Here is a 21,008-nt window from a genome sequence, read left to right as displayed (position 1 = left end):
TAATTGGAGCAAATGAACAAGCAGAATTGACACACAGCATGCAAATTATTATTTGGCACTATTGTTGATAGTCATAAAAAAACGTGACATTATATCTCTATAATTGTTTGTAATTTTGGACCAATTGAACATACCGTTAGTTTTCTATTTCTCACAGATCTCGATGATAACAAATCCTTGAATTTTTTCAATTGTGCTGTTTTGGTTTGTGGAAGGTGACACATATTGATTGGTGCTCCAAAAAGTAAATTCTGTGTCGTGACTTGTCATTTCGTGTTTAATGAAAGCCGTAACAAAACACTGAGACCCTATCACTACGTATGGATGTTAGTGATATTGTATTTAGTCACACATCGACAGCTGTAATGCCGTCATCTGCGTGTATTCGTAGATGATTTCGGTATTAAAATCAGCGAGTGTGTTAACCCCTATTTATTGTAGATCAATTTGTTTGTGACAACAAAAGCACTTTTTTTTATCATCGCATACATTTTTCGCATCTCTTTTTGCCACCATGACTTTTAATTCATGTCTAAAATAAGATCTATTTGTTGTATTCATTAAATGTACGTATGTCGAGCGCTTTTAAAAAGGTAATCGTTGTTTTCCTCATAAGTAATTATCGCCCGAGTTTGACAGAGAGATATGTAAATACTAGTATGGTGGTTGTATGACATCATCCGAATCGCAGTTTCACTATCTTGTATTCTCGCATGGTGTGCAATTTTACCGAGAGACTGTATTCAGCAGTGGTAAAGTACAGAGATCTGTTTAGAAGTACCCAAAGTAAATTTGGTTTGCCTTGTGGCCGTAAAACAGAATGTTGAATTGCTAAAGAGGGCTCACTTTAATACACTGTAGTAGGTAAGAGGAGAGGTAATTGGCTTATAAACAGATTTTAGCTGGTTATGATTCTTTCACAAATGCAATTGTCACATTGCTGCTATCAACACAAGTACAGTGGAAATGCAGAGTACGATTTGGTAGTACAGTTTTAAACATGATGTCATTTATCTAAGCATTTTTTTTTCTCATGAAATCCCATTATTTAAATCGTGACTCGTATACCAAATTGAACAATCTTATTTGATGACTCAAATAAAAGCTTATTGACCCTGGCTGAATGGGAATAATGCAGTGTAGCGGCAGATATCGGTTAGCTAACATCTATATTATTATTTTAATATAACGCATCTAATGTTGAACTTCACATAAATTAATAGTAATAAATAAATTATAATAAATAATATGGAGAATCCAAACTTGTGCTTTATCCTCGGGCGCGGACATCCGGGCATTTTCACTGCTTGGCAACCCTGGTGGTGAAAACAAAGGCCTAAGACTCGCAGAAAACGGTACTTCGGGATGGTTGTTGAGACTCCCCTGAACAGTGTAACCAGATTAGCCCTACGTGTGTAACATATATAAATTTGGTTGTTCAGGATTACTTCAAAGTTGAGTTTGTGTTGTTTTCTCGAATTTTCACCGGCTCGACCGGCGTTCCACAGCAGCGCGAAAAGAGCCCATAGAAATGCATGTACAGTGGTGCGCGTCTTAGCAACGTGGAACGTCTTGTGACGTAGCTCCACCCCCGAGGATTAGTAATTCAATAAGTTTGTATACATGTAGCCTATGCCAATCGTAGTGTGTTACATTCTCTATGCATTGATGTACTTTGGCTAAATTTTCTGCCGGGAGATTGCAGGTTTGAATCCCGTGGTCGGCTACACATTCAGCAGTAAAAACAAGAGTACATAACCTATATTTGTCAGGCTTATGACATAGTTAGTTGGAAGAATTTTGTTTAGCTGAAGGAGATGTAAAATTGTCGGTTCAGTGTGCACAGCATCCTTGTCCCAGCGAGTAGAAACTTATCCCTAGGATAACACGAACTTACCTTCGAAGGCGGCCCTATCAAATATAAGCCAACATCTTAACTTTAATACTACCCTCTATGAATATAATCTAATGTTAAATGTAACTTGTTTCCATAACCTGTTTCCATATACAGTGAATTTCATGAAGGCATGAATTTTTATATAAAATATTTATAAATGTTTATAGTTTCCAAATGACGGTTGAAAACAACTTGACCAATCACAACAGCTTAATGGATGCTTGGCAGTAAATCATTTGCTAATTGAAGGAAACCCACAAAGACTCATGGGTAATGGACATTACCAATAGAAGTGTCTCTTTTGGATTTGAAAGGAACATGAGTGTCTTCCGTAAATATTTAAATATTTTATAAATTTTGTAAAAAAAATAATCATGCTTTTGTGAAATTCACTGTACTGTTGTTACGAGTATAAATAGAATGTTCTCTCTCTCTCTTCATCGTATCATTTCGTATCAAGAATTAGTTTCTAAATAATTCTTTGATGTTAACATAATGTCAAGCAGGTCTACTTGATGATGAAAGGTTACAATCTTTGACATGCGTATTATAAAGGATGACCTTTTGTCGTCTACCACTAAACTTCCCTTAGAAACTACATGTAAACAATTAAATGCACAGCGTTCTTTTACATGCAGGCCTGTCAAAATGTTTTAATGTGGCTTCTTGAGGTTTAAATTTTATTTTAGTCAGTCGAGAATTAACTGACAATGTCTGAAACCCATCACAGACCTTCCTCTATAACGAGACCTGACTGTCAAAATCATGGTAAAATTACCACAACTCATGACTAAGAGTGCAGACTGGCATACTGCCACACACGCAGGATGGTACATGTAGTAATAATATGAGGTTATTACAAGGATACCTCAAAGTATGCACGAAGACAGTACAGCGGGAGTATTGACCAACACACAGCGGAGGTCAATGTGACAGCGTACTATCTGAGTGCATACTTTGAGGTATCCTCGTAATAACCTTATTAATATACATCTTTTCCTTCCAAGGATACATCATGGGATTGCCGAGATCCAAAAAGTTTAGAACAGAATCAGCAAACTTCTTTGTGTGGAGTCCGGTCAACCCTGGTGGTAGCCATGTTTGTTTTTATTATTAGAGGATGCTTACTCATGTAGTCATTCCATATTTGGAATTCGCATTTCCTAATATGGCAGAATGACAATACCCCCTAAAATACTGCAAAATTACGGCACGCAGTAACATGTGGCGTTACGGTGACAGATGTATAATAAGATTCATTAACACTTAATATAATAAGGCCTTACATAACAAAACAAAATAAAATAAAATAAACACACTTACTGTTTGGTGAACTGAGCTATGAAAGTAACTTATTTTTGTTGCTCATAATAGGAATAAATTTATCACTCTCACTACTGGTTGCCAAATTAGTAATATGAATTTCTGCTTTGTTAAATAAATGTAGTCTATGTGCTATGATCTATTCATTTCCTGGTTTTAAAACCCACTCGCTGATTGATGCACAGCGTGATCTAAGCAACTCAAAAGAAGATGATAAAACGAAACAGAATCCCTGACTGGTAGAAAAAAAAACCATTGTGTACATTGTACCAGACCGCCCTACAGTTGCCATGTGTCATAGAACTTAAAAGGTGGACTTTTGTGGGCTTCATAGGAAATCTTATCTTATCATATCATATAGTCAATAAAACAATTAAAATACAAGCACATAACATCCCTTTTAATAATAAGTCAGGAAATTCCTGGGTGTAACCAAGTGCCTCGATACAAGTTGTATGTGTAATTGCACTGTGAACACCTATATTGTCATGACTCACCAAGAAGGTCATGTGATCTTCTCCATCACACATGAGTGGACTTACTTCTCTAAAAAGTCGTGTGTTGTCTTGGATACACCTGCTATATGTAGAAGGCGTTTTCCTGTTGGTATTCCTATTAATAACACTGGGAAATCACTGACTTAATCTCATGACGTGACATGATTTTTACACTTGTAAAATAAACCTGTTTTGAACTTCTTTGCTCTTCTGTGGCTTGTGCACATTCAATTGCTGTATTTTCATCAAAGTATGTTAATATTTCCACATCCGTATATCTGTCTGCCTACATCTGTGGCTGCTCATTTCAGTTGCTGTGTCCATATCAAACCTTATCTGTCCATCCGTTTATTCGTCTTTATGTATCTGTAATTAATTGTGTTCATCTGTGTTCTCTCTTGCAGACAATCTGTTGCCATGGGCAACCTGTTGAAGATTTTAGCCAAGGATGAAAGTGCTTCCAAAATTGACATCTTTTTAGATTTTGAGAGTAAGTAATATTTACAGATCATGTTTCATAGAAATTAGGTCGAAAAATTGAGAAAATATGTACCAATCTGAACCAAGAACTTTTCTTTCTTAATTTGTTTGATTAAAGGCTACTGGTTTAATTAGATATAAATGTTGTTTTATCCTGAAAATACTGGGAAAACAAAATACAAAGGTTATTGAAGTTTGAAAAGTTAAAAGGAATGTCAATGTTTATAGTAATTACTTTGCCATCAACCAAAGATTGACTTTCATGAAAATGGGCGATATATACCGGTAGAATGTTTTTGGCAATAGATTTGAATACTTTGATTATAATAACCTAAAATAAAGTTTTAAAATGGTTGTGATTTTGACTCTTCAAATGCAGAATATAGTTTACGCTGATGCTTGGTATTTCTCAAATGAAGTAATGCCAGGGCCCTTCATGCTAATGTTTTGTTTTTGTTTGTATTATATTTTAATTGTTTTGACCCCTGAGAACGACACGAAAATATTACAAGATAATATTAAAAGCAGCTCACTTGTTACACTGTATTATGTTCGATATAGATCCCGTATGAGGATATATTGAAAGCAGGGAATTCTAACACACTCTAAATAAGGACTGTCATTTTAATTAATTTATGAAAAATATCTTCCATCCCACCTCCTGTTCCATACATTGATAACATTGTCATTAGAAGAAGTTTTTTTTGAAAACATTGTTATAAGGTGTATTAACTATGATTAGTGACAGTCTGCTGACGTATGTGTGATTGATTAGAAAGCTACATGGAAAACAAACGCTACTTAGTGGCTTGTGTCAAGTGAGGTCAAACCACAGTGACAAATTTTACGAGGAAATATATCACCATAAAAGTGTATGCAGGAAACTATTCACAGATAAAGTTTTTATAATGCTGTAAATGTTATGATGAAAATACTGAAATAATACTGCTTTTTTTTCTTCCGCATCGAGACAGAACATAATTGTGTTAAAATCGTAGTGTTTTCAAACCTTTCATTTGCATTTTAAATCAAGAAAATTATGCCCTCTAAGGCATAATGAGAAATGTGTCTTTAAAAGGTCATTTTGAGGTTACTAGTAAAATCAGTCATTAAAAACATTCATTTTATTTGTTTATTTCCTAAAAAAAAAAACTGACTGTCAAAAATTTGTGTATATTTAGATTGATTTAAACATTGTTTATCCAAAAAACTTGCAAGCAAAAACTAAAATAGTCAAAAACTGCTAAATTGTTCATCAATCATACATTGGAAGAAGATATTTGTATCAAACAGTATCAGGGCCTGAAATTGGCAATAACACAAGGCACAGAAACCACCAGTTTCCAAAATTAGCAACAGGAATACAAGAAGTTTTCAAAAAAATGATAAATATGTCTCCACTATTACACCAAAAAAACAAAGTACGGGTTGTCCAACACAGTAAGTTTTTTTTTTTATGTTCACAATTGTGTGCATGGCTTGGCTTCATAAAGACCCTGATGAACTACCCAGTATTGTTTGTAGTGCTATGGCTTTTATACTTTGTTGTTGTGTATGTATAAGTATTCAGCATCAAACCAAACTTTAATTACACCATCCTCCTAAGTCAAGTTCAGATGCAAATACATTTATTTGGGAAAAAAGTATTATTATAAAGTTAAAGGTGTTTGAATGGAGTAATGAAATGCTGCTTAATAATAAGGGTAAACTGAAACTGAGCAGGCTGAGATTATTCAGTTGTGTGTACATTTCCATCGGGACTGGTTGTCCATTTCACTCACTCAGTTAATAATGAGCTGGTTATATTCTTGTTAATGAAGTCTATAATCGCTGTTCAGCAATGTCAGATGGGTCAAAGGTCAAATTGTTCATGAATATTGGGTACATTTTGTTTTCTCTCAGGGTTGGGTTAATCATGTGTCTGTGATTATTATTAGTTTTAACAGTTTGTCATATAGGCAGAATTGGTTTTTGTTCTTAGTAAATATGCATATCGCCAACTGTACGTTGTGCTGGCTGTCTGCATCCATTCACGTGTTTTTAATCCACCAACTACCTTGTTATGAAATTTATTCATGCTCTTACCTGCATACAATCAACATGACATGATTTTTAGAAAGTCATCCTCACCAATCAAGGTTCATTTATCTGGCCATTACCTAGCCTCCATAACTTGGTAAAACCTGTTATATAAAGATGTTTTAAAGTGCGCTCTCTATGGTAATTTGACATTGCAGCCATTTTGTTTTATTTCCAATTTTCATAGGCTATTTCAGCTCTGATTGGGCAATTGTTTTAGCAGTACATCAAATCAGATCTAAATATTGTATGCATGTATCGGGTAGAATCACATGCAGGCTCGTTGGGGGGTATGTTTGCATCGAGCTTGTAAAACCATGCAAATTGCACACTTGTGAAAAGTAAGCAGCACAGTTTGCTTGTGGGCCACCCAAACAAACCATTTTGTGATAAACAAAGATACTGTGGAATACTTTATTTTCGCTGGAATTAATTTTCACTGATTTTTGATGAGTTTAATGTGAAATATAGGAACAAAAGTATATTCGCTGGATTTTATTTTCACGGCGAAAATTCCAAGCGAAAATAAAGTATTCTACAGTATTTCACTTGGTTGCAGGTCAAATTTAGATGAAATCTTACCATTTCAAATCACTGTCAACAAATCTTTGAGTTTAATATAATTTAGGGGGTCAATATATTGCATGAGGCTTTATATTAGGCGTTCAAAATCATTTTAGGCTGAAGAGCAAAAAAGAGTATGATCTATGTACAAGTAGATGCAACTTTGGGGGAACCTTAGTTAAAGCAGGGGAGTCATCACCTGCGCATACATCACATGGCCATAGCGTGTCATTTACAAAAAAGCGTCTACCCATGAGCCTTTGCGTTTTAGTGTGTGTTATGGTCACTTAAGAGTCAATTCCCACACATGCGCAGGTGACGACCATCTCGCTTTAATATTCTCTGGTGTTTTAATTGGCTCTCTTTGAAGCTATGATAGCGTATATATGTCAGTGTGGTGTCACACATCCCTTTTCATGTAAATGAGTCTCAAATATTGTGTTGTAAAGTTTGTGCTTTTACCATTGTGCACACAAAAGTCAGAATCTTGATAGAGACAGTCATGACTATTTAAGATCAGCAGTTGTTGCCTGGCATAAAATAAATAGGTTACATTATTCTTACTTGTTTGTGTGTTGCCGTGTTGTAGATGCACAGCCAACTCATCCCGAATTTGAAGTATGGCAGATTGTCAACAGTGTACTAGTACACTCCGATAGGGTATTGGAAGATTTACAGAAATACAGAGGCGCTGGTGAAGAAATAAGACAGGTATGAATGATTTTGCTACCAAACCCTTGATGAGAAGGTCACATGTTTGACATGTACTGGGGGTTGAATGCCAAAAAACATGTTGACTACTCAGGGTAGGTACATGTATATCACAGACAGTGTGGAAGTCAACACCACCGACTGATATATGTTTAACTTTTGAGGAACCTTGGTTTAGGTCTGCAGATGCTTGCCTGGTCCTGGTGAACACTATTTCTGTAGAACTGTAAAAAAAAGATAAGATTTGGAAAATAGCTTGCAATGCATTTACCCCTTCAATAATCTGATACACGAAAACTGTTTTTATTTTTTTTTATTTATTATTTGTATTGTAAACAAAGTGTTTTCTGTGACATCCATTGAAAACTGTAACCAGTCATTACTATAAAGCATTTTGCTTCTTTGTTGACTAGCGCCCTCTAGTGTTAGTAGTTGTGATTTTTTTCTCCCAAGTATGAAAGTGGTTACTGCTTTGAATTGGTTCACCTCTCACTAATATTATACTGTTTTACATAGGCTATATCAAATCCAAGTCATGATCAGTTACAACAGATAGCTTGGAATGCAGTTGTTCCATTGGTAGCAAAACTTAAAGGATACTATGATTATTCTCTTAATTTAGGTAAGTACAAGTATTATAAAAAAATTGTTTTGCATGACTTTGAAAGGTCACACATCCTGGTACTTTTATGTAACATTGCCAGTTTATGCATCATGTTACTTAACATGCATAATGTTGCAGGCCATATATTGGCTTGACCATATTTGGTCACTTTTTCTTGTGCATCTTTGTTTTTTTGACCAAAATTTCACTTTCATGTTTTGAAACACAACATTATGTAATAATATGATGCTGTCATTCAAAGATATTTATTTTAAATGATTTTTAGCTCCGCTGTCGACTTTGTCGAGCAGAGCTTATCATATGAGTGATTGTCCGTCGTCCGTGTCAATGTTTTACTTTTTCGACTTCTTCTTGAAAACTACAAGCCTGAATGCTTTGATACTTGGTGTATATGTACCTTGGGTAGACCTCTCTTAGGTTTGTTCATTTCATGTTGATATCTTCAATTCTCTAATTTTGGTGAATATTTTTGTCATTTTTGGTAAAAAGTGATATTTTCGACTTCTTGTTAAAAACCGCAAGTGCAATTGCTTTGATATTACATATATAGGTACTACATGTGGACCTCTCTCAGATTTGTTCATTTTGTAATGATATCTTTAATTCTCTAATTTTGGTGAATATTTTTGTCATTTTTGGTAAAAAGTGATATTTTCGACTTCTTGTTAAAAACCGCAAGTGCAATTGCTTTGATATTACATATATAGGTACTACATGTGGACCTCTCTCAGATTTGTTCATTTTGTAATGATATCTTTAATTCTCTAATTTTGGTGAATATTTTTGTAATTTTTGGTAAAAAGTGATATTTTCGACTTCTTGTTAAAAACCAATAGTTCAATTGCTTTGATATTACATATTTAGATACTACATGTAGACCTTTCTCAGATTTGTTCATTTCGTGATGATATCTTGGATTCTATAATTTTGGTGAATATTTTTGTCATATTTGGTAAAAAGTGATATTTTCGACTTCTTGTTAAAAACCAAAAGTTCAATTGCTTTGATATTACATATATAGATACTACATGTAGACCTTTCTCAGATTTGTTCATTTTGTGATGATATCTTCAATTCTCTAATTTTGGTGAATATTTTAGTCATTTTTGGTAGAAAGTTATATTTTCGACTTCTTGTTAAAAACTGTAAGTCCGATTGCTTTGATACTATACATATTGTTCATTTTCTGATGATGCCTTCAGTTCTTTAATTGAAATGTGCATTTCTAACAGCGGAGCTATCTCAGCCGATGACGTGGTCCAAAATATGCAAATAAAGATATAGTCAAATTAAATGTCATCATTATAAGTCATATGTGAATTTATTTTGTTCTGCAGAAGCTGTAGTTCCACAGTTACTTCACACGCTGTGTAGTCCGCCTATGACACCAACACAACACTTGGAAACTCAACAAGCACTAGCAAAACAGTTCGCAGAAATTATTCACTTCACACTCAAATTTGACGAGTTAAAGGTGAGAATCTTATCCTACATTGGACAAAAATTAATGGTATTGCCATGGCGATATTGCTATGGTGACAAACTAATGTGTATACCCCACTATATTACATATATTATGTATAAAATATATAAAGGAATAAAAACAAAATGTTTGATATTAACAACTCAGATTTTAAGTGATCATGCCAACTTACCTTGTTTTCTAATCCCCTTATCAGATGATCAATCCAGCGATACAGAATGATTTCAGTTATTACAGAAGAACGCTAAGTCGGATGAAAATGACCAATCAGGTAAAGATACCCACTACACTCACTGCACTGGCCAATCAGGTAAAGATACCCACTACTCTCACTGTAATGGCCAATCAGGTAAAGATACCCACTACACTCACTGCAATAGCCAATCAGGTAAAGATACCCACTACACTCACTGCAATGGCCAATCAGGTAAAGATACCCACTACACTCACTGCACTGGCCAATCAGGTAAAGATACCCACTACACTCACTGCACTGGCCAATCAGGTAAAGATACCCACTACACTCACTGCACTGGCCAATCAGGTAAAGATACCCACTACTCTCACTGTAATGGCCAATCAGGTAAAGATACCCACTACACTCACTGCAATGGCCAATCAGGTAAAGATACCCACTACACTCACTGCAATGGCCAATCAGGTAAAGATACCCACTACACTCACTGCACTGGCCAATCAGGTAAAGATACCCACTACACTCACTGCACTGGCCAATCAGGTAAAGATACCCACTACTCTAACTGTAATGGCCAATCAGGTAAAGAAACCCACTACACTCACTGCAATGGCCAATCAGGTAAAGATACCCACTACACTCACTGTAATGGCCAATCAGGTAAAGATACCCACTACTCTCACTGTAATGGCCAATCAGGTAAAGATACCCACTACACTCACTGCAATGGCCAATCAGGTAAAGTTACCTACCAAACTCACTGTAATGGCCAATCAGGTAAAGATACCTACCAAACTCGCTGTAATGGCCAATCAGATAAAGTTACCGACCAAACTCATTGTAATGGCCAATCAGATAAAGTTACCTACCAAACTCACTGTAATGGCCAATCAGATAAAGTTACCTACCAAACTCACTGTAATGGCCAATCAGGTAAAGATACCCACTACACTCACTGCAATGGCCAATCAGGTAAAGATACCCACTACACTCACTGTAATGGCCAATCAGATAAAGTTACCTACCAAACTCACTGTAATGGCCAATCAGATAAAGTTACCTACCAAACTCACTGTAATGGCCAATCAGATAATAAAGATACCTACCAAACTCAATGTAATGACCAATAAGGTAAAGTTACCGACCAAACTCACTGTAATGGCCAATCAGATAATAAAGATACCTACCAAACTCACTGTAATGGCCAATCAGGTAAAGTTACCGACCAAACTCAATGTAATGACCAATAAGGTAAAGTTACCTACCAAACTCACTGTAATGGCCAATCAGATAAAGTTACCTACCAAACTCACTGTAATGGCCAATCAGATAAAGTTACCTACCAAACTCACTGTAATGACCAATCAGATAAAGTTACCTACCAAACTCACTGTAATGACCAATCAGGTGAAGTTACCTACCAAACTCACTGTAATGACCAATCAGGTAAAGTTACCCACCAAACTCACTGTAATGACCAATCAGGTAAAGTTACCCACCAAACTCACTGTAATGACCAATCAGATAAAGTTACCTACCAAACTCACTGTAATGGCCAATCAGATAAAGTTACCTACCAAACTCACTGTAATGACCAATCAGATAAAGTTACCTACCAAACTCACTGTAATGACCAATCAGGTGAAGTTACCTACCAAACTCACTGTAATGGCCAATCAGATAAATTTACCTACCAAACTCACTGTAATGGCCAATCAGATAAAGTTACCTACCAAACTCACTGTAATGGCCAATCAGATAAAGTTACCTACCAAACTCACTGTAATGGCCAATCAGATAAAGTTACCTACCAAACTCACTGTAATGACCAATCAGATAAAGTTACCGACCAAACTCACTGTAATGGCCAATCAGATAAAGTTACCTACCAAACTCGCTGTAATGGCCAATCAGATAAAGTTACCTACCAAACTCACTGTAATGGCCAATCAGGTAAAGTTACCGACCAAACTCAATGTAATGACCAATCAGGTAAAGTTACCGACCAAACTCACTGTAATGGCCAATCAGATAAAGTTACCTACCAAACTCACTGTAATGACCAATCAGGTAAAGTTACCTACCAAACTCACTGTAATGGCCAATAAGGTAAAGTTGCCGACCAAACTCACTGTAATGGCTAATCAGATAAAGTTACCTACCATACTCACTGTAATGACCAATCAGGTAAAGTTACTGACCAAACTCACTGTAATGGCCAATCAGATAAAGTTACCTACCAAACTCACTGTAATGGCCAATCAGATAAAGTTATCTACCAAACTCACTGTAATGACCAATCAGATAAAGTTACCTACCAAACTCACTGTAATGGCTAATCAGATAAAGTTACCTACCAAACTCACTGTAATGGCTAATCAGATAAAGTTACCTACCAAACTCACTGTAATGGCCAATCAGATAAAGTTACCTACCAAACTCACTGTAATGGCCAATCAGATATAGTTACCTACCAAACTCACTGTAATGGCCAATCAGATAAAGTTACCGACCAAACTCACTGTAATGGCTAATCAGATAAAGTTACCTACCAAACTCGCTGTAATGGCCAATCAGATAAAGTTACCTACCAAACTCACTGTAATGACCAATCAATTAAAGTTACCTACCAAACTCACTGTAATGGCCAATCAGATAAAGTTACCGACCAAACTCACTGTAATGGCTATTCAGATAAAGTTACCTACCAAACTCGCTGTAATGGCCAATCAGATAAAGTTACCTACCAAACTCACTGTAATGGCCAATCAGGTAAAGTTACCTACCAAACTCACTGTAATGACCAATCAGAAAAGTTACCTACCAAACTCACTGTAATGGCCAATCAGATAAAGTTACCTACCAAACTCACTGTAATGGCCAATCAGTTAAAGTTACCCACCAAACTCACTGTAATGGCCAATCAGAAAAGTTACCTACCAAACTCACTGTAATGGCCAATCAGATAAAGTTACCTACCAAACTCACTGTAATGGCCAATCAGATAAAGTTACCTACCAAACTCACTGTAATGGCCAATCAGATAAATTACTGACCAAACTCACTGTAATGGCTAATCAGATAAATTTACCCACCAAACTCACTGTAATGGCAAATCAGATAAAGTTACCTACCAAACTCACTGTAATGGCCAATCAGATAAAGTTACCTACCAAACTCACTGTAATGACCAATCAGATAAAGTTACCGACCAAACTCACTGTAATGGCGAATCAGGTGAAGTTACCTACCAATCTCACTGTAATGACCAATCAGGTGAAGTTACCTACCAAACTCACTGTAATGACCAATCAGATAAAGTTACCCACCAAACTCACTGTAATGACAATCAGATAAAGTTACCTACCAAACTCACTGTAATGGCCAATCAGATAAAGTTACCGACCAAACTCAATGTAATGACCAATCAGATAAAGTTACCGACCAAACTCACTGTAATGGCGAATCAGATAAAGTTACCTACCAAACTCACTGTAATGAACAATCAGATAAAGTTACCAACCAAACTCACTGTAATGACCAATCGGATAAAGTTACCGACCAAACTCACTGTAATGGCGAATCAGATAAAGTTACCTACCAAACTCACTGTAATGAACAATCAGATAAAGTTACCACCAAACTTACTGTAATGGCCAATCAGATAAAGTTACCTACCAAACTCACTGTAATGAACAATCAGATAAAGTTACCACCAAACTTACTGTAATGGCCAATCAGATAAAGTTACCCACCAAACTCACTGTAATGGCTAATCAGATAAAGTTACCTACCAAACTCACTGTAATGGCCAATCAGATAAAGTTACCCACCAAACTCACTGCAATGACCAATCAGGTAAAGTTACCACCAAACTTACTGTAATGGCCAATCAGGTAAAGTTATCCACCACACTCACTGTAATGGCCAATCAGATAAAGTTACCCACCAAACTTACTGTAATGGCCAATCAGATATAGTTACCCACCAAACTCACTGCAATGACCAATCAGGTAAAGTTACCACCAAACTTACTGTAATGGCCAATCAGGTAAAGTTATCCACCACACTCACTGTAATGGCCAATCAGATAAAGTTACCCACCAAACTTACTGTAATGGCCAATCAGATAAAGTTACCCACCAAACTCACTGCAATCGTTTTATGTAAACAATAACGACCAACCAGTTTTAAAAGTGTCTGTACATTTCAGTCAATTTATATTATTTTCTTTCAGAATGGTGATGATGGTAGTGATGTAAATAATGAAATGGCCAATCGAATGTCCTTATTTTATGCTCAAGCCACACCTATGTTGAAAATGCTAAGTGATGCTACAACGCGATTTGTTTCAGAGGTCAGTAGAAACTCAAGTTTAGATTCTGATGGACCAAATAAAATATGCATAGAAAAACAAAATTAATGTTTATAATTTATTTACAATTTTCAGAATAAGAATCTTCCCATAGAAAACACAACAGATTTATTAAGTACTATGGCAGCAGTTTGTAAAACTATGCTAGAACATGAGTAAGTATATGTCATGATTCTTTCTATTCTAGAAACACTGGGCTCTTTGGTACTCATAATTCTGATGGGTGACATGTGTAACTGGAAGACTGTCCATTTGTTAGCCCCCAACTGCACACAGTCTGGGGGCTTATGGATTGGGTTCCGTTTGCCCATCTGTTCATCCATTGCATTATCTTAGAAGTTCATGATCCACTTTACCCCAAACCTGGCAGTATATTATTTCCTGAAGATGCAACCATTTTGTTTGATGAAAATCATCAATTTTGTCTGATGAAAATCATCAATTTTGTCTTTTCTTTGCACAATTCTGCTTATTATATCTCAAATTCATGCTGTCCATTTATGTCCAAACTTGGTCTACAGACGATTGTCTTCAAGTATGTCAACAAATGTTTATTTGTGTTTTAATCCAATGGGCAACTGTCAGCCATTTTGTTTGACAAAATTTTTTGTTCATTTCTGCTTATATGTATCTCAAATTCAAACTGTCCACTTATGCCGAAATTGGTTCACAGAGAATTATGTTCTACTATATTAACAACAGTCAATCCAAGATGATTGACTGGCAACCATTTTATTTGCCCAAAATCTTCTATTTTTGTCATAGATGAGCAGCATTCAAATATTCATATTAATTTCAAACTTTGTAAACAGGCAACATAGTTCAGAGAATCAAAGATGACTGAGTGGCAGCCATAGACCATATCACAATTCCAAATCATAGTGTATTTTGGGATAGTTTCTCAAGTCCCCTTTCCTGTAAGACGTAATCTCATTGGTTGATGAATTTCATCAGAGACCTGCTGTCTGATCATGATTAGCATACATTCAATGAGATGGGATGTAGTTAGATACAATTTACACATGCAGCCAAGTATGAAAAGCTAGCTCAGAACTAATGCACATTTGTTGTATAACTGAGTTTGACAGAGTTTTACAAAATGGATTAGATTGTCCATAGAGACATCATCACAACCTCCTCAGATGCACACATTTTGTGATTATTGAATTATTTCAACATTCTTAATTTGATTGGTTTCAGTGCTCACTACACTCGATTCAAAAATGAAGATACAGTATTGTTCTGTCTACGGGTGATGGTTGGGGTGATTATACTCTATGATCATGTACATCCAGTAGGCGCATTTGATAAGAAGTCCTCCATAGATGTAAGTATCATAATTTTGGCAGGGAGAATCTGTCAAGTTGTTACTTTTTATTAGCTCCGTTGTCATTTGAAGATGAGTGGAGCTGTTGGTACAATGTATATGTGATTTTCCATAATTGTTGTCTTTTCCTTTAAATGACTTCTTCTTGAAAAAAACCCTAACTCTATATATGTAACTTGGGCGTACTACTTCATGATTGAATTGGTATGAATTGTTAAATTCAAAATATGCCAATTTGTTCGAACATAGAGCTGACAAAAGATTAGCTACATGTTCTAACAGGTATATATGTTTGTATATAGTTATGACATTTTTCGTGGCCCAGAATTGCCAAATGTGCCAACCAAAATCTGTAGAGAAGAGCATTGTGATAAGAAAATGACAATCCAAAATATTGTTTTAATTAAGAAAAAATGTTTAACCCCATCTAGCCTTTAATTTAAAGGAAAGTATTTTCCAAAACTGCCACATGAGGGTGACATCATGCAGTTGTATGTTCTTGTGTAAGATATTTGTCAAGTTTTCTTTTGTTTTGTAGATAAAAGGTTGTATAAAGGTTTTGAAAGTGCAGCACCCAACCAAAGTTGAAGGTCTTCTCAATGCTCTCAGATACACATCAAAACATTTCAACGATGACAGCACGCCGAAAAATATCAAAGCCATGTTATCATAGAGATTGTTGCCATGGTGATATGATGTAGCAGCCATGGTGATATAATCATTCTCACTAAAACTTTGTACACTACCTTCTCAGAGAATGTATAAATTAAACAAATAGTTCTATCATCATGCCAGCAATGTTGTTGTCATGGTAATGAGATGTATTTAGAGTGCCTGCATGCTTAGGTTTTTTTAAATGTAAAAAGTAACCATCGTATAGACGTAAACAATTTTTCAGTGTTGCATGTTTCCATGGAAACTTTCTCCTCAAATTATTTTAATATATTTTGGTATGCTTGGAACACATGTCAAGCATAGTTCAAAGGGAAATATTGAAAACAATTTTATAGTTTGAACGATGCTTGTTTTTTGTTCAAAAGATCATGAATGTGAAAGTTTTGTTACACCAACATAAAGTTGCAAATATTGTATGGACAAATTATCCAATCTGGTACTGAGTACTAATAATGGTTAATTATTTTATTTTAATATTTTAACATTAACAAAGTGAACTTGCTCCATTTAATTGTTTTTATTTTGTGTCTTGTGTCAAACTTGTTTTTCTGTGCTATCAGAGAATATTAATTGGTTGACAGGAAATGACATCATAGGTTGAGACTAAGTTGAGACAGGAATTACATCAAGCATTCACCCAGAATGCATTAGTATTATTAGCATGAGATATATTTTTTATTAGGGCAAAACAGTGACAAGATTCAAACACAAAATTGGAATCAATGATACATTAGTTTGTTTTTGTCGCGGAATTTACTCTATTTCACTAAAAGCCAAGTTCATCACTCTTCAGTTTCTGAAAAACTATTCAACTCTCATTTTAGTCAACATTCTTGATTTTATAACTGGTACTGCTTCACAAACTAACTTGACATGCCTGTCGTGGTATCGTGTTTTATTGAAGCAGAACTGAAGACTGCCTGTGTTGTTATAGAATAAGTGAATCCACATTCCAATAAAAATATTAAGACTTCTGAAATGTGTAGTAACAAATACTTAATGATTGGAAAATCCTCCAAAAAAAATAGATCCATCATGGCTGCCGTTGGGTCAGAGGTGACTCTTGAGAGTTGCATGCATGAATCTCAAATCTATCATGGCAGGCATTGAGTCAAAAGTGAACATAAATGTTATATTAATGTTAAGAGTGATATTCAGACATGACTGTCAAACAAGAATCTTGTATAGGAATTAATGATCAGTGATATTTGATATTTTAAACAGTTTCTCCGTGGCAAGTACTTAATACTTCACTTTAATATAAAGTACAAATCATATAACAATGATATTCACTTTGGTAAGGATATCTGGATCTGTGTGAAAATGTTGAGAAATGTTGCCAAATTGTCAAATATTTTCATTTTTTTGTACAATTTTTTTTTTTATTCCAAATATGTAGCAAATTTTTGTGGCTCATTAATTAGTGTAAAAAACAATTACTGAGTTTTTCTCATGAACATAATGTATGTACTTAATGTTCCTATTCATATTAAATTGATACATGGGCTGTACCAAATTAATCTGAACACTTTTCAAATCAATATTCCCAGCACAACTTGCATAACATGTTCTTCTACATTCAGATTGTTTCTGAGCGGATCTTAGAACACGTGTAGCCGTATAATTATTCAAAATTGTCAAAAATTAACACCTGTGTTTTTTTGGTTTCATTTGTTATGAAAGGGTATTGTGTTTCTTAACAAATATAACATTTTATTCTTGGCCATATTTTGATGACCAAAACATGGTTCTATTTTTTGATTCTCGGAAAATATTCATGAGTGGCAAAATTGAGCAAAAATGTTATACTAAACACGCTTTGATATATATTCAGAATGACCCACAGTCATCACACTTACAGATTTGAAAATCAATGTGCTTGTTTTTCATAAATGGGTAATGTGAATTTCAATGTTTGCGAATATCAAGTTTATAAATATGTAACAAGATGGTTTGAAGATTCTCTCAGCGAAATCCTATTCTAATCTTCCAGTCTTTTCAACTTCAACTTTCTATAAATGATAATTCTCACCTTTTAGAAGCTATTCTGTAATTGTCATATTATGAATTATCTAAAAATCATGATATAAATTTTAAGGGGGATTATTTCTTGTTGGAATATGAGTGATGCAGTGAGGTGTCATTTTTTGGGGTCGTGATGTTCACAAAATAATCTTGGGTTGTTAGGCGTTTACCTCAGTAGTCTTCACACTCTTGCTTCCAAATATAAGACAGAATGTGATCTGTACATTTTATTTTAATACAACATTGATATTTCTGTTCTGATATTTTTTGGTTGAATTTGTTGGATATCAGTAGTAGTTACGTCTTTGTAATCTGATTGGTTATGATCATGTGTCTCTGTAATCTGATTGGCTATGATCATGTGTCTCTGTAATCTGATTGGCTGTGATCATATGTCTCTGTAATCTCATTGGCTATGATCATGTGTATCTGTAATCTGATTGGCTGTGAACATGTGTCTCTGTAATCTGATTTGCTGTGAACATGCTACTTTGCAATCTGATTGGCAGTGACCATGTGTCCCTGTAATCTGATTGGCAGTGACCATGTGTCCCCGTAATCTGATTGGCTGTGACCATGTGTCTCTGTAATCTGATTGGCTGTGACCATGTGTCTCTGTAATCTGATTGGCTATGACCATGTGTATCTGTAGTCTGATTGGCTAAGATCAAGTATGTCTGTAATCTGATCGACTAAGACAATATGCCCATGTGTAATGTCCAATAGTACTGATTGGCTGTTGTATCATTAGCATTGTGCACTTCCTTTATGATACTTTTGATTGGGATTAGCTGCTTGCTTCCTGGTAATAATTCAACCAATCAGGGACAGCATTACAAATCTAGTTGGTATACCTCTCATATCTTATTTTTTTATATAAATATTGAATAATTTGTATCATACTTTGTTGAAATTTTTAAACTTACTGTAGCAGTTTGAGATAATAATTTTGTATACAGGTTGATTTGTAAATGTAGTTTTGCTAGATACAGTGTACATGAGTATGGTAGCACTTCTTCTTATAGTGCAGTGTGTGTAATTTCGTTACACGAACAACTAGTGCCAAAGGTAAATCAATGCATGAAGACATTTTTCTGTATGTTACAAAATTGTCACATCTGTATGTCAATATAAGTATTTGTATTTCCAAACGTCTTGTCTCCCACAAATTTTATATGCAAATACAATCGCTATGGAGGCTGCCATTTTGAAGTTGTGGCTATGTGAGTTCTGATGCGACGTCCTATCTGCTATTTCTTAAAAGTGTTTCTTGCTGATATTTCTTTATCTGTTTAATTTGATATTCTAATTTGTAGCATTGCTTAAAATTGCTGAGTTCATGCTTGGCCTAAGTCCTCCCTTACTGTTGTCGCCAATCATTGAATACATTATATATTTTTTCTTTTGTCAAAAAATGTCAATTCAAAAGTTTGATAGATTGTTTTGTTGTTTTTTCATTTTCTGTTATTTTGGTCCATGATTGGATAGAAAAAAATTAACTACAAATACTTCCAAGATTTTTGGGACTTCATTGAAAAATAAAATTGTTTTTGTAGGATGGTGACTTTTTGAGGTCAAAACCCCTCAACCCCCAAACTAAAGCAAAAGTTTTTTATTCGACATCGATCTTTTTGACGTCAATCCTAAGGAAGGTTTACTTCTGTTGATATGTCATTTTTTGGGGGAGAAATTAACTAATGTGGAATTAACTATCAGTATCTCGGCAATGTAAAATCTGATGACCATCCAAAGAGACTAACGATAGTGATCTATCAAACGATGGTAGTCGCGGCTTTGTCTATTTAAATTACATTAGAATTATATGAGAATAAACAGTGCATATGTTTTGCTATGCAATGTATGGGACCCACATTGAATGCATGCTGTGACCACCGTATTAACATGTAAAGCAGTCGTGCATTTTAGATGTTACATATACTGTATTTGCTCTATTATTAGCACTTGCCTAAATAACACCATTATGCCTATGACCAAATTAGGTCCTAGTTATTGACCCAGTATGCAGTGTGCTTCTATTGGAGCAAGTATGGTATATATATATATATATATATCCACGTTTAGTTGTCCCATATAAACTAATTTGTCAAATAGTATTTTGATGAGAGTGCTAAGAAATATCAGCATGTTCAACACTTATCAATGCTTGCTGCAATCATGTGAAAAAACAAGATTTTAAAATTGTATTAAGTGTTTTGAAGAAGTGCAGAGAATGTCTTTTTTACAAGCATGCAGTTTGGTGTTAGCGCCACCAAGTGGCAAGATTGAGAATTGTTTTGTTTTTTTAATTTTTCAAATGTTCATAACTAAAACACTGGTTAATCTATTATGTAACATACAGAATATGATAATCTAAATTTTGATAGAAATGTTTAAAAAAATATAACAGAATTGTAAGCCAAATCTGAGGGGAAGATTTGTTTGTTGATTTGTACATGTGCATAGTCTTTGTAACCTTTTAACAATTTCTGGTTCATAGTCTGAAATAAACCAGGTTTGAATGTGTGTATGTTTTCATATCATTAGTCGTGCTAAATGAATGACAGTTTCAACTCGAAGTAGTAATGTGTGTACAGCCAGTTTTCAGTTACAAACAAGAGTATACTGGTTTTGTATTTCGACGTAGATGGCGCACCAACGGTTAGCGCGAGTCACTGTCGCAAGTAACCATTTAGGTTTAGCGAAGTTAGGCATTTTTTCAATATTTGCCGATTTTGTTTACACCGGGAAAAA

General features: G+C 35.0%; 1 protein-coding gene across 1 annotated transcript in view; it reads left to right on the top strand.

The window, feature by feature from the left end:
* LOC100377384 (CYFIP-related Rac1 interactor B-like) overlaps positions 1-20,780 on the top strand; it is an 85,051-nt gene extending 64,271 nt beyond the window's left edge. The window contains exons 2-10 of the mRNA XM_085493116.1: positions 4,122-4,207; positions 7,430-7,551; positions 8,068-8,173; positions 9,514-9,650; positions 9,856-9,930; positions 14,093-14,212; positions 14,306-14,385; positions 15,431-15,557; positions 16,096-20,780. Of these exons, the coding sequence (XP_085349242.1) occupies positions 4,135-4,207; positions 7,430-7,551; positions 8,068-8,173; positions 9,514-9,650; positions 9,856-9,930; positions 14,093-14,212; positions 14,306-14,385; positions 15,431-15,557; positions 16,096-16,230 (975 nt within the window). The 5' untranslated portion in view covers positions 4,122-4,134 and the 3' untranslated portion in view covers positions 16,231-20,780. The remainder of the gene's footprint in view (positions 1-4,121; positions 4,208-7,429; positions 7,552-8,067; positions 8,174-9,513; positions 9,651-9,855; positions 9,931-14,092; positions 14,213-14,305; positions 14,386-15,430; positions 15,558-16,095) is intronic.
* The last annotated feature ends 228 nt before the right edge of the window (positions 20,781-21,008 follow it).

This window comes from Saccoglossus kowalevskii, chromosome 18, assembly GCF_978046115.1.
Source record: "Saccoglossus kowalevskii chromosome 18, keSacKowa6.1, whole genome shotgun sequence".
Classification (NCBI taxonomy): domain Eukaryota; kingdom Metazoa; phylum Hemichordata; class Enteropneusta; family Harrimaniidae; genus Saccoglossus; species Saccoglossus kowalevskii.
This window is presented reverse-complemented; position numbering and strand designations above follow the sequence as displayed.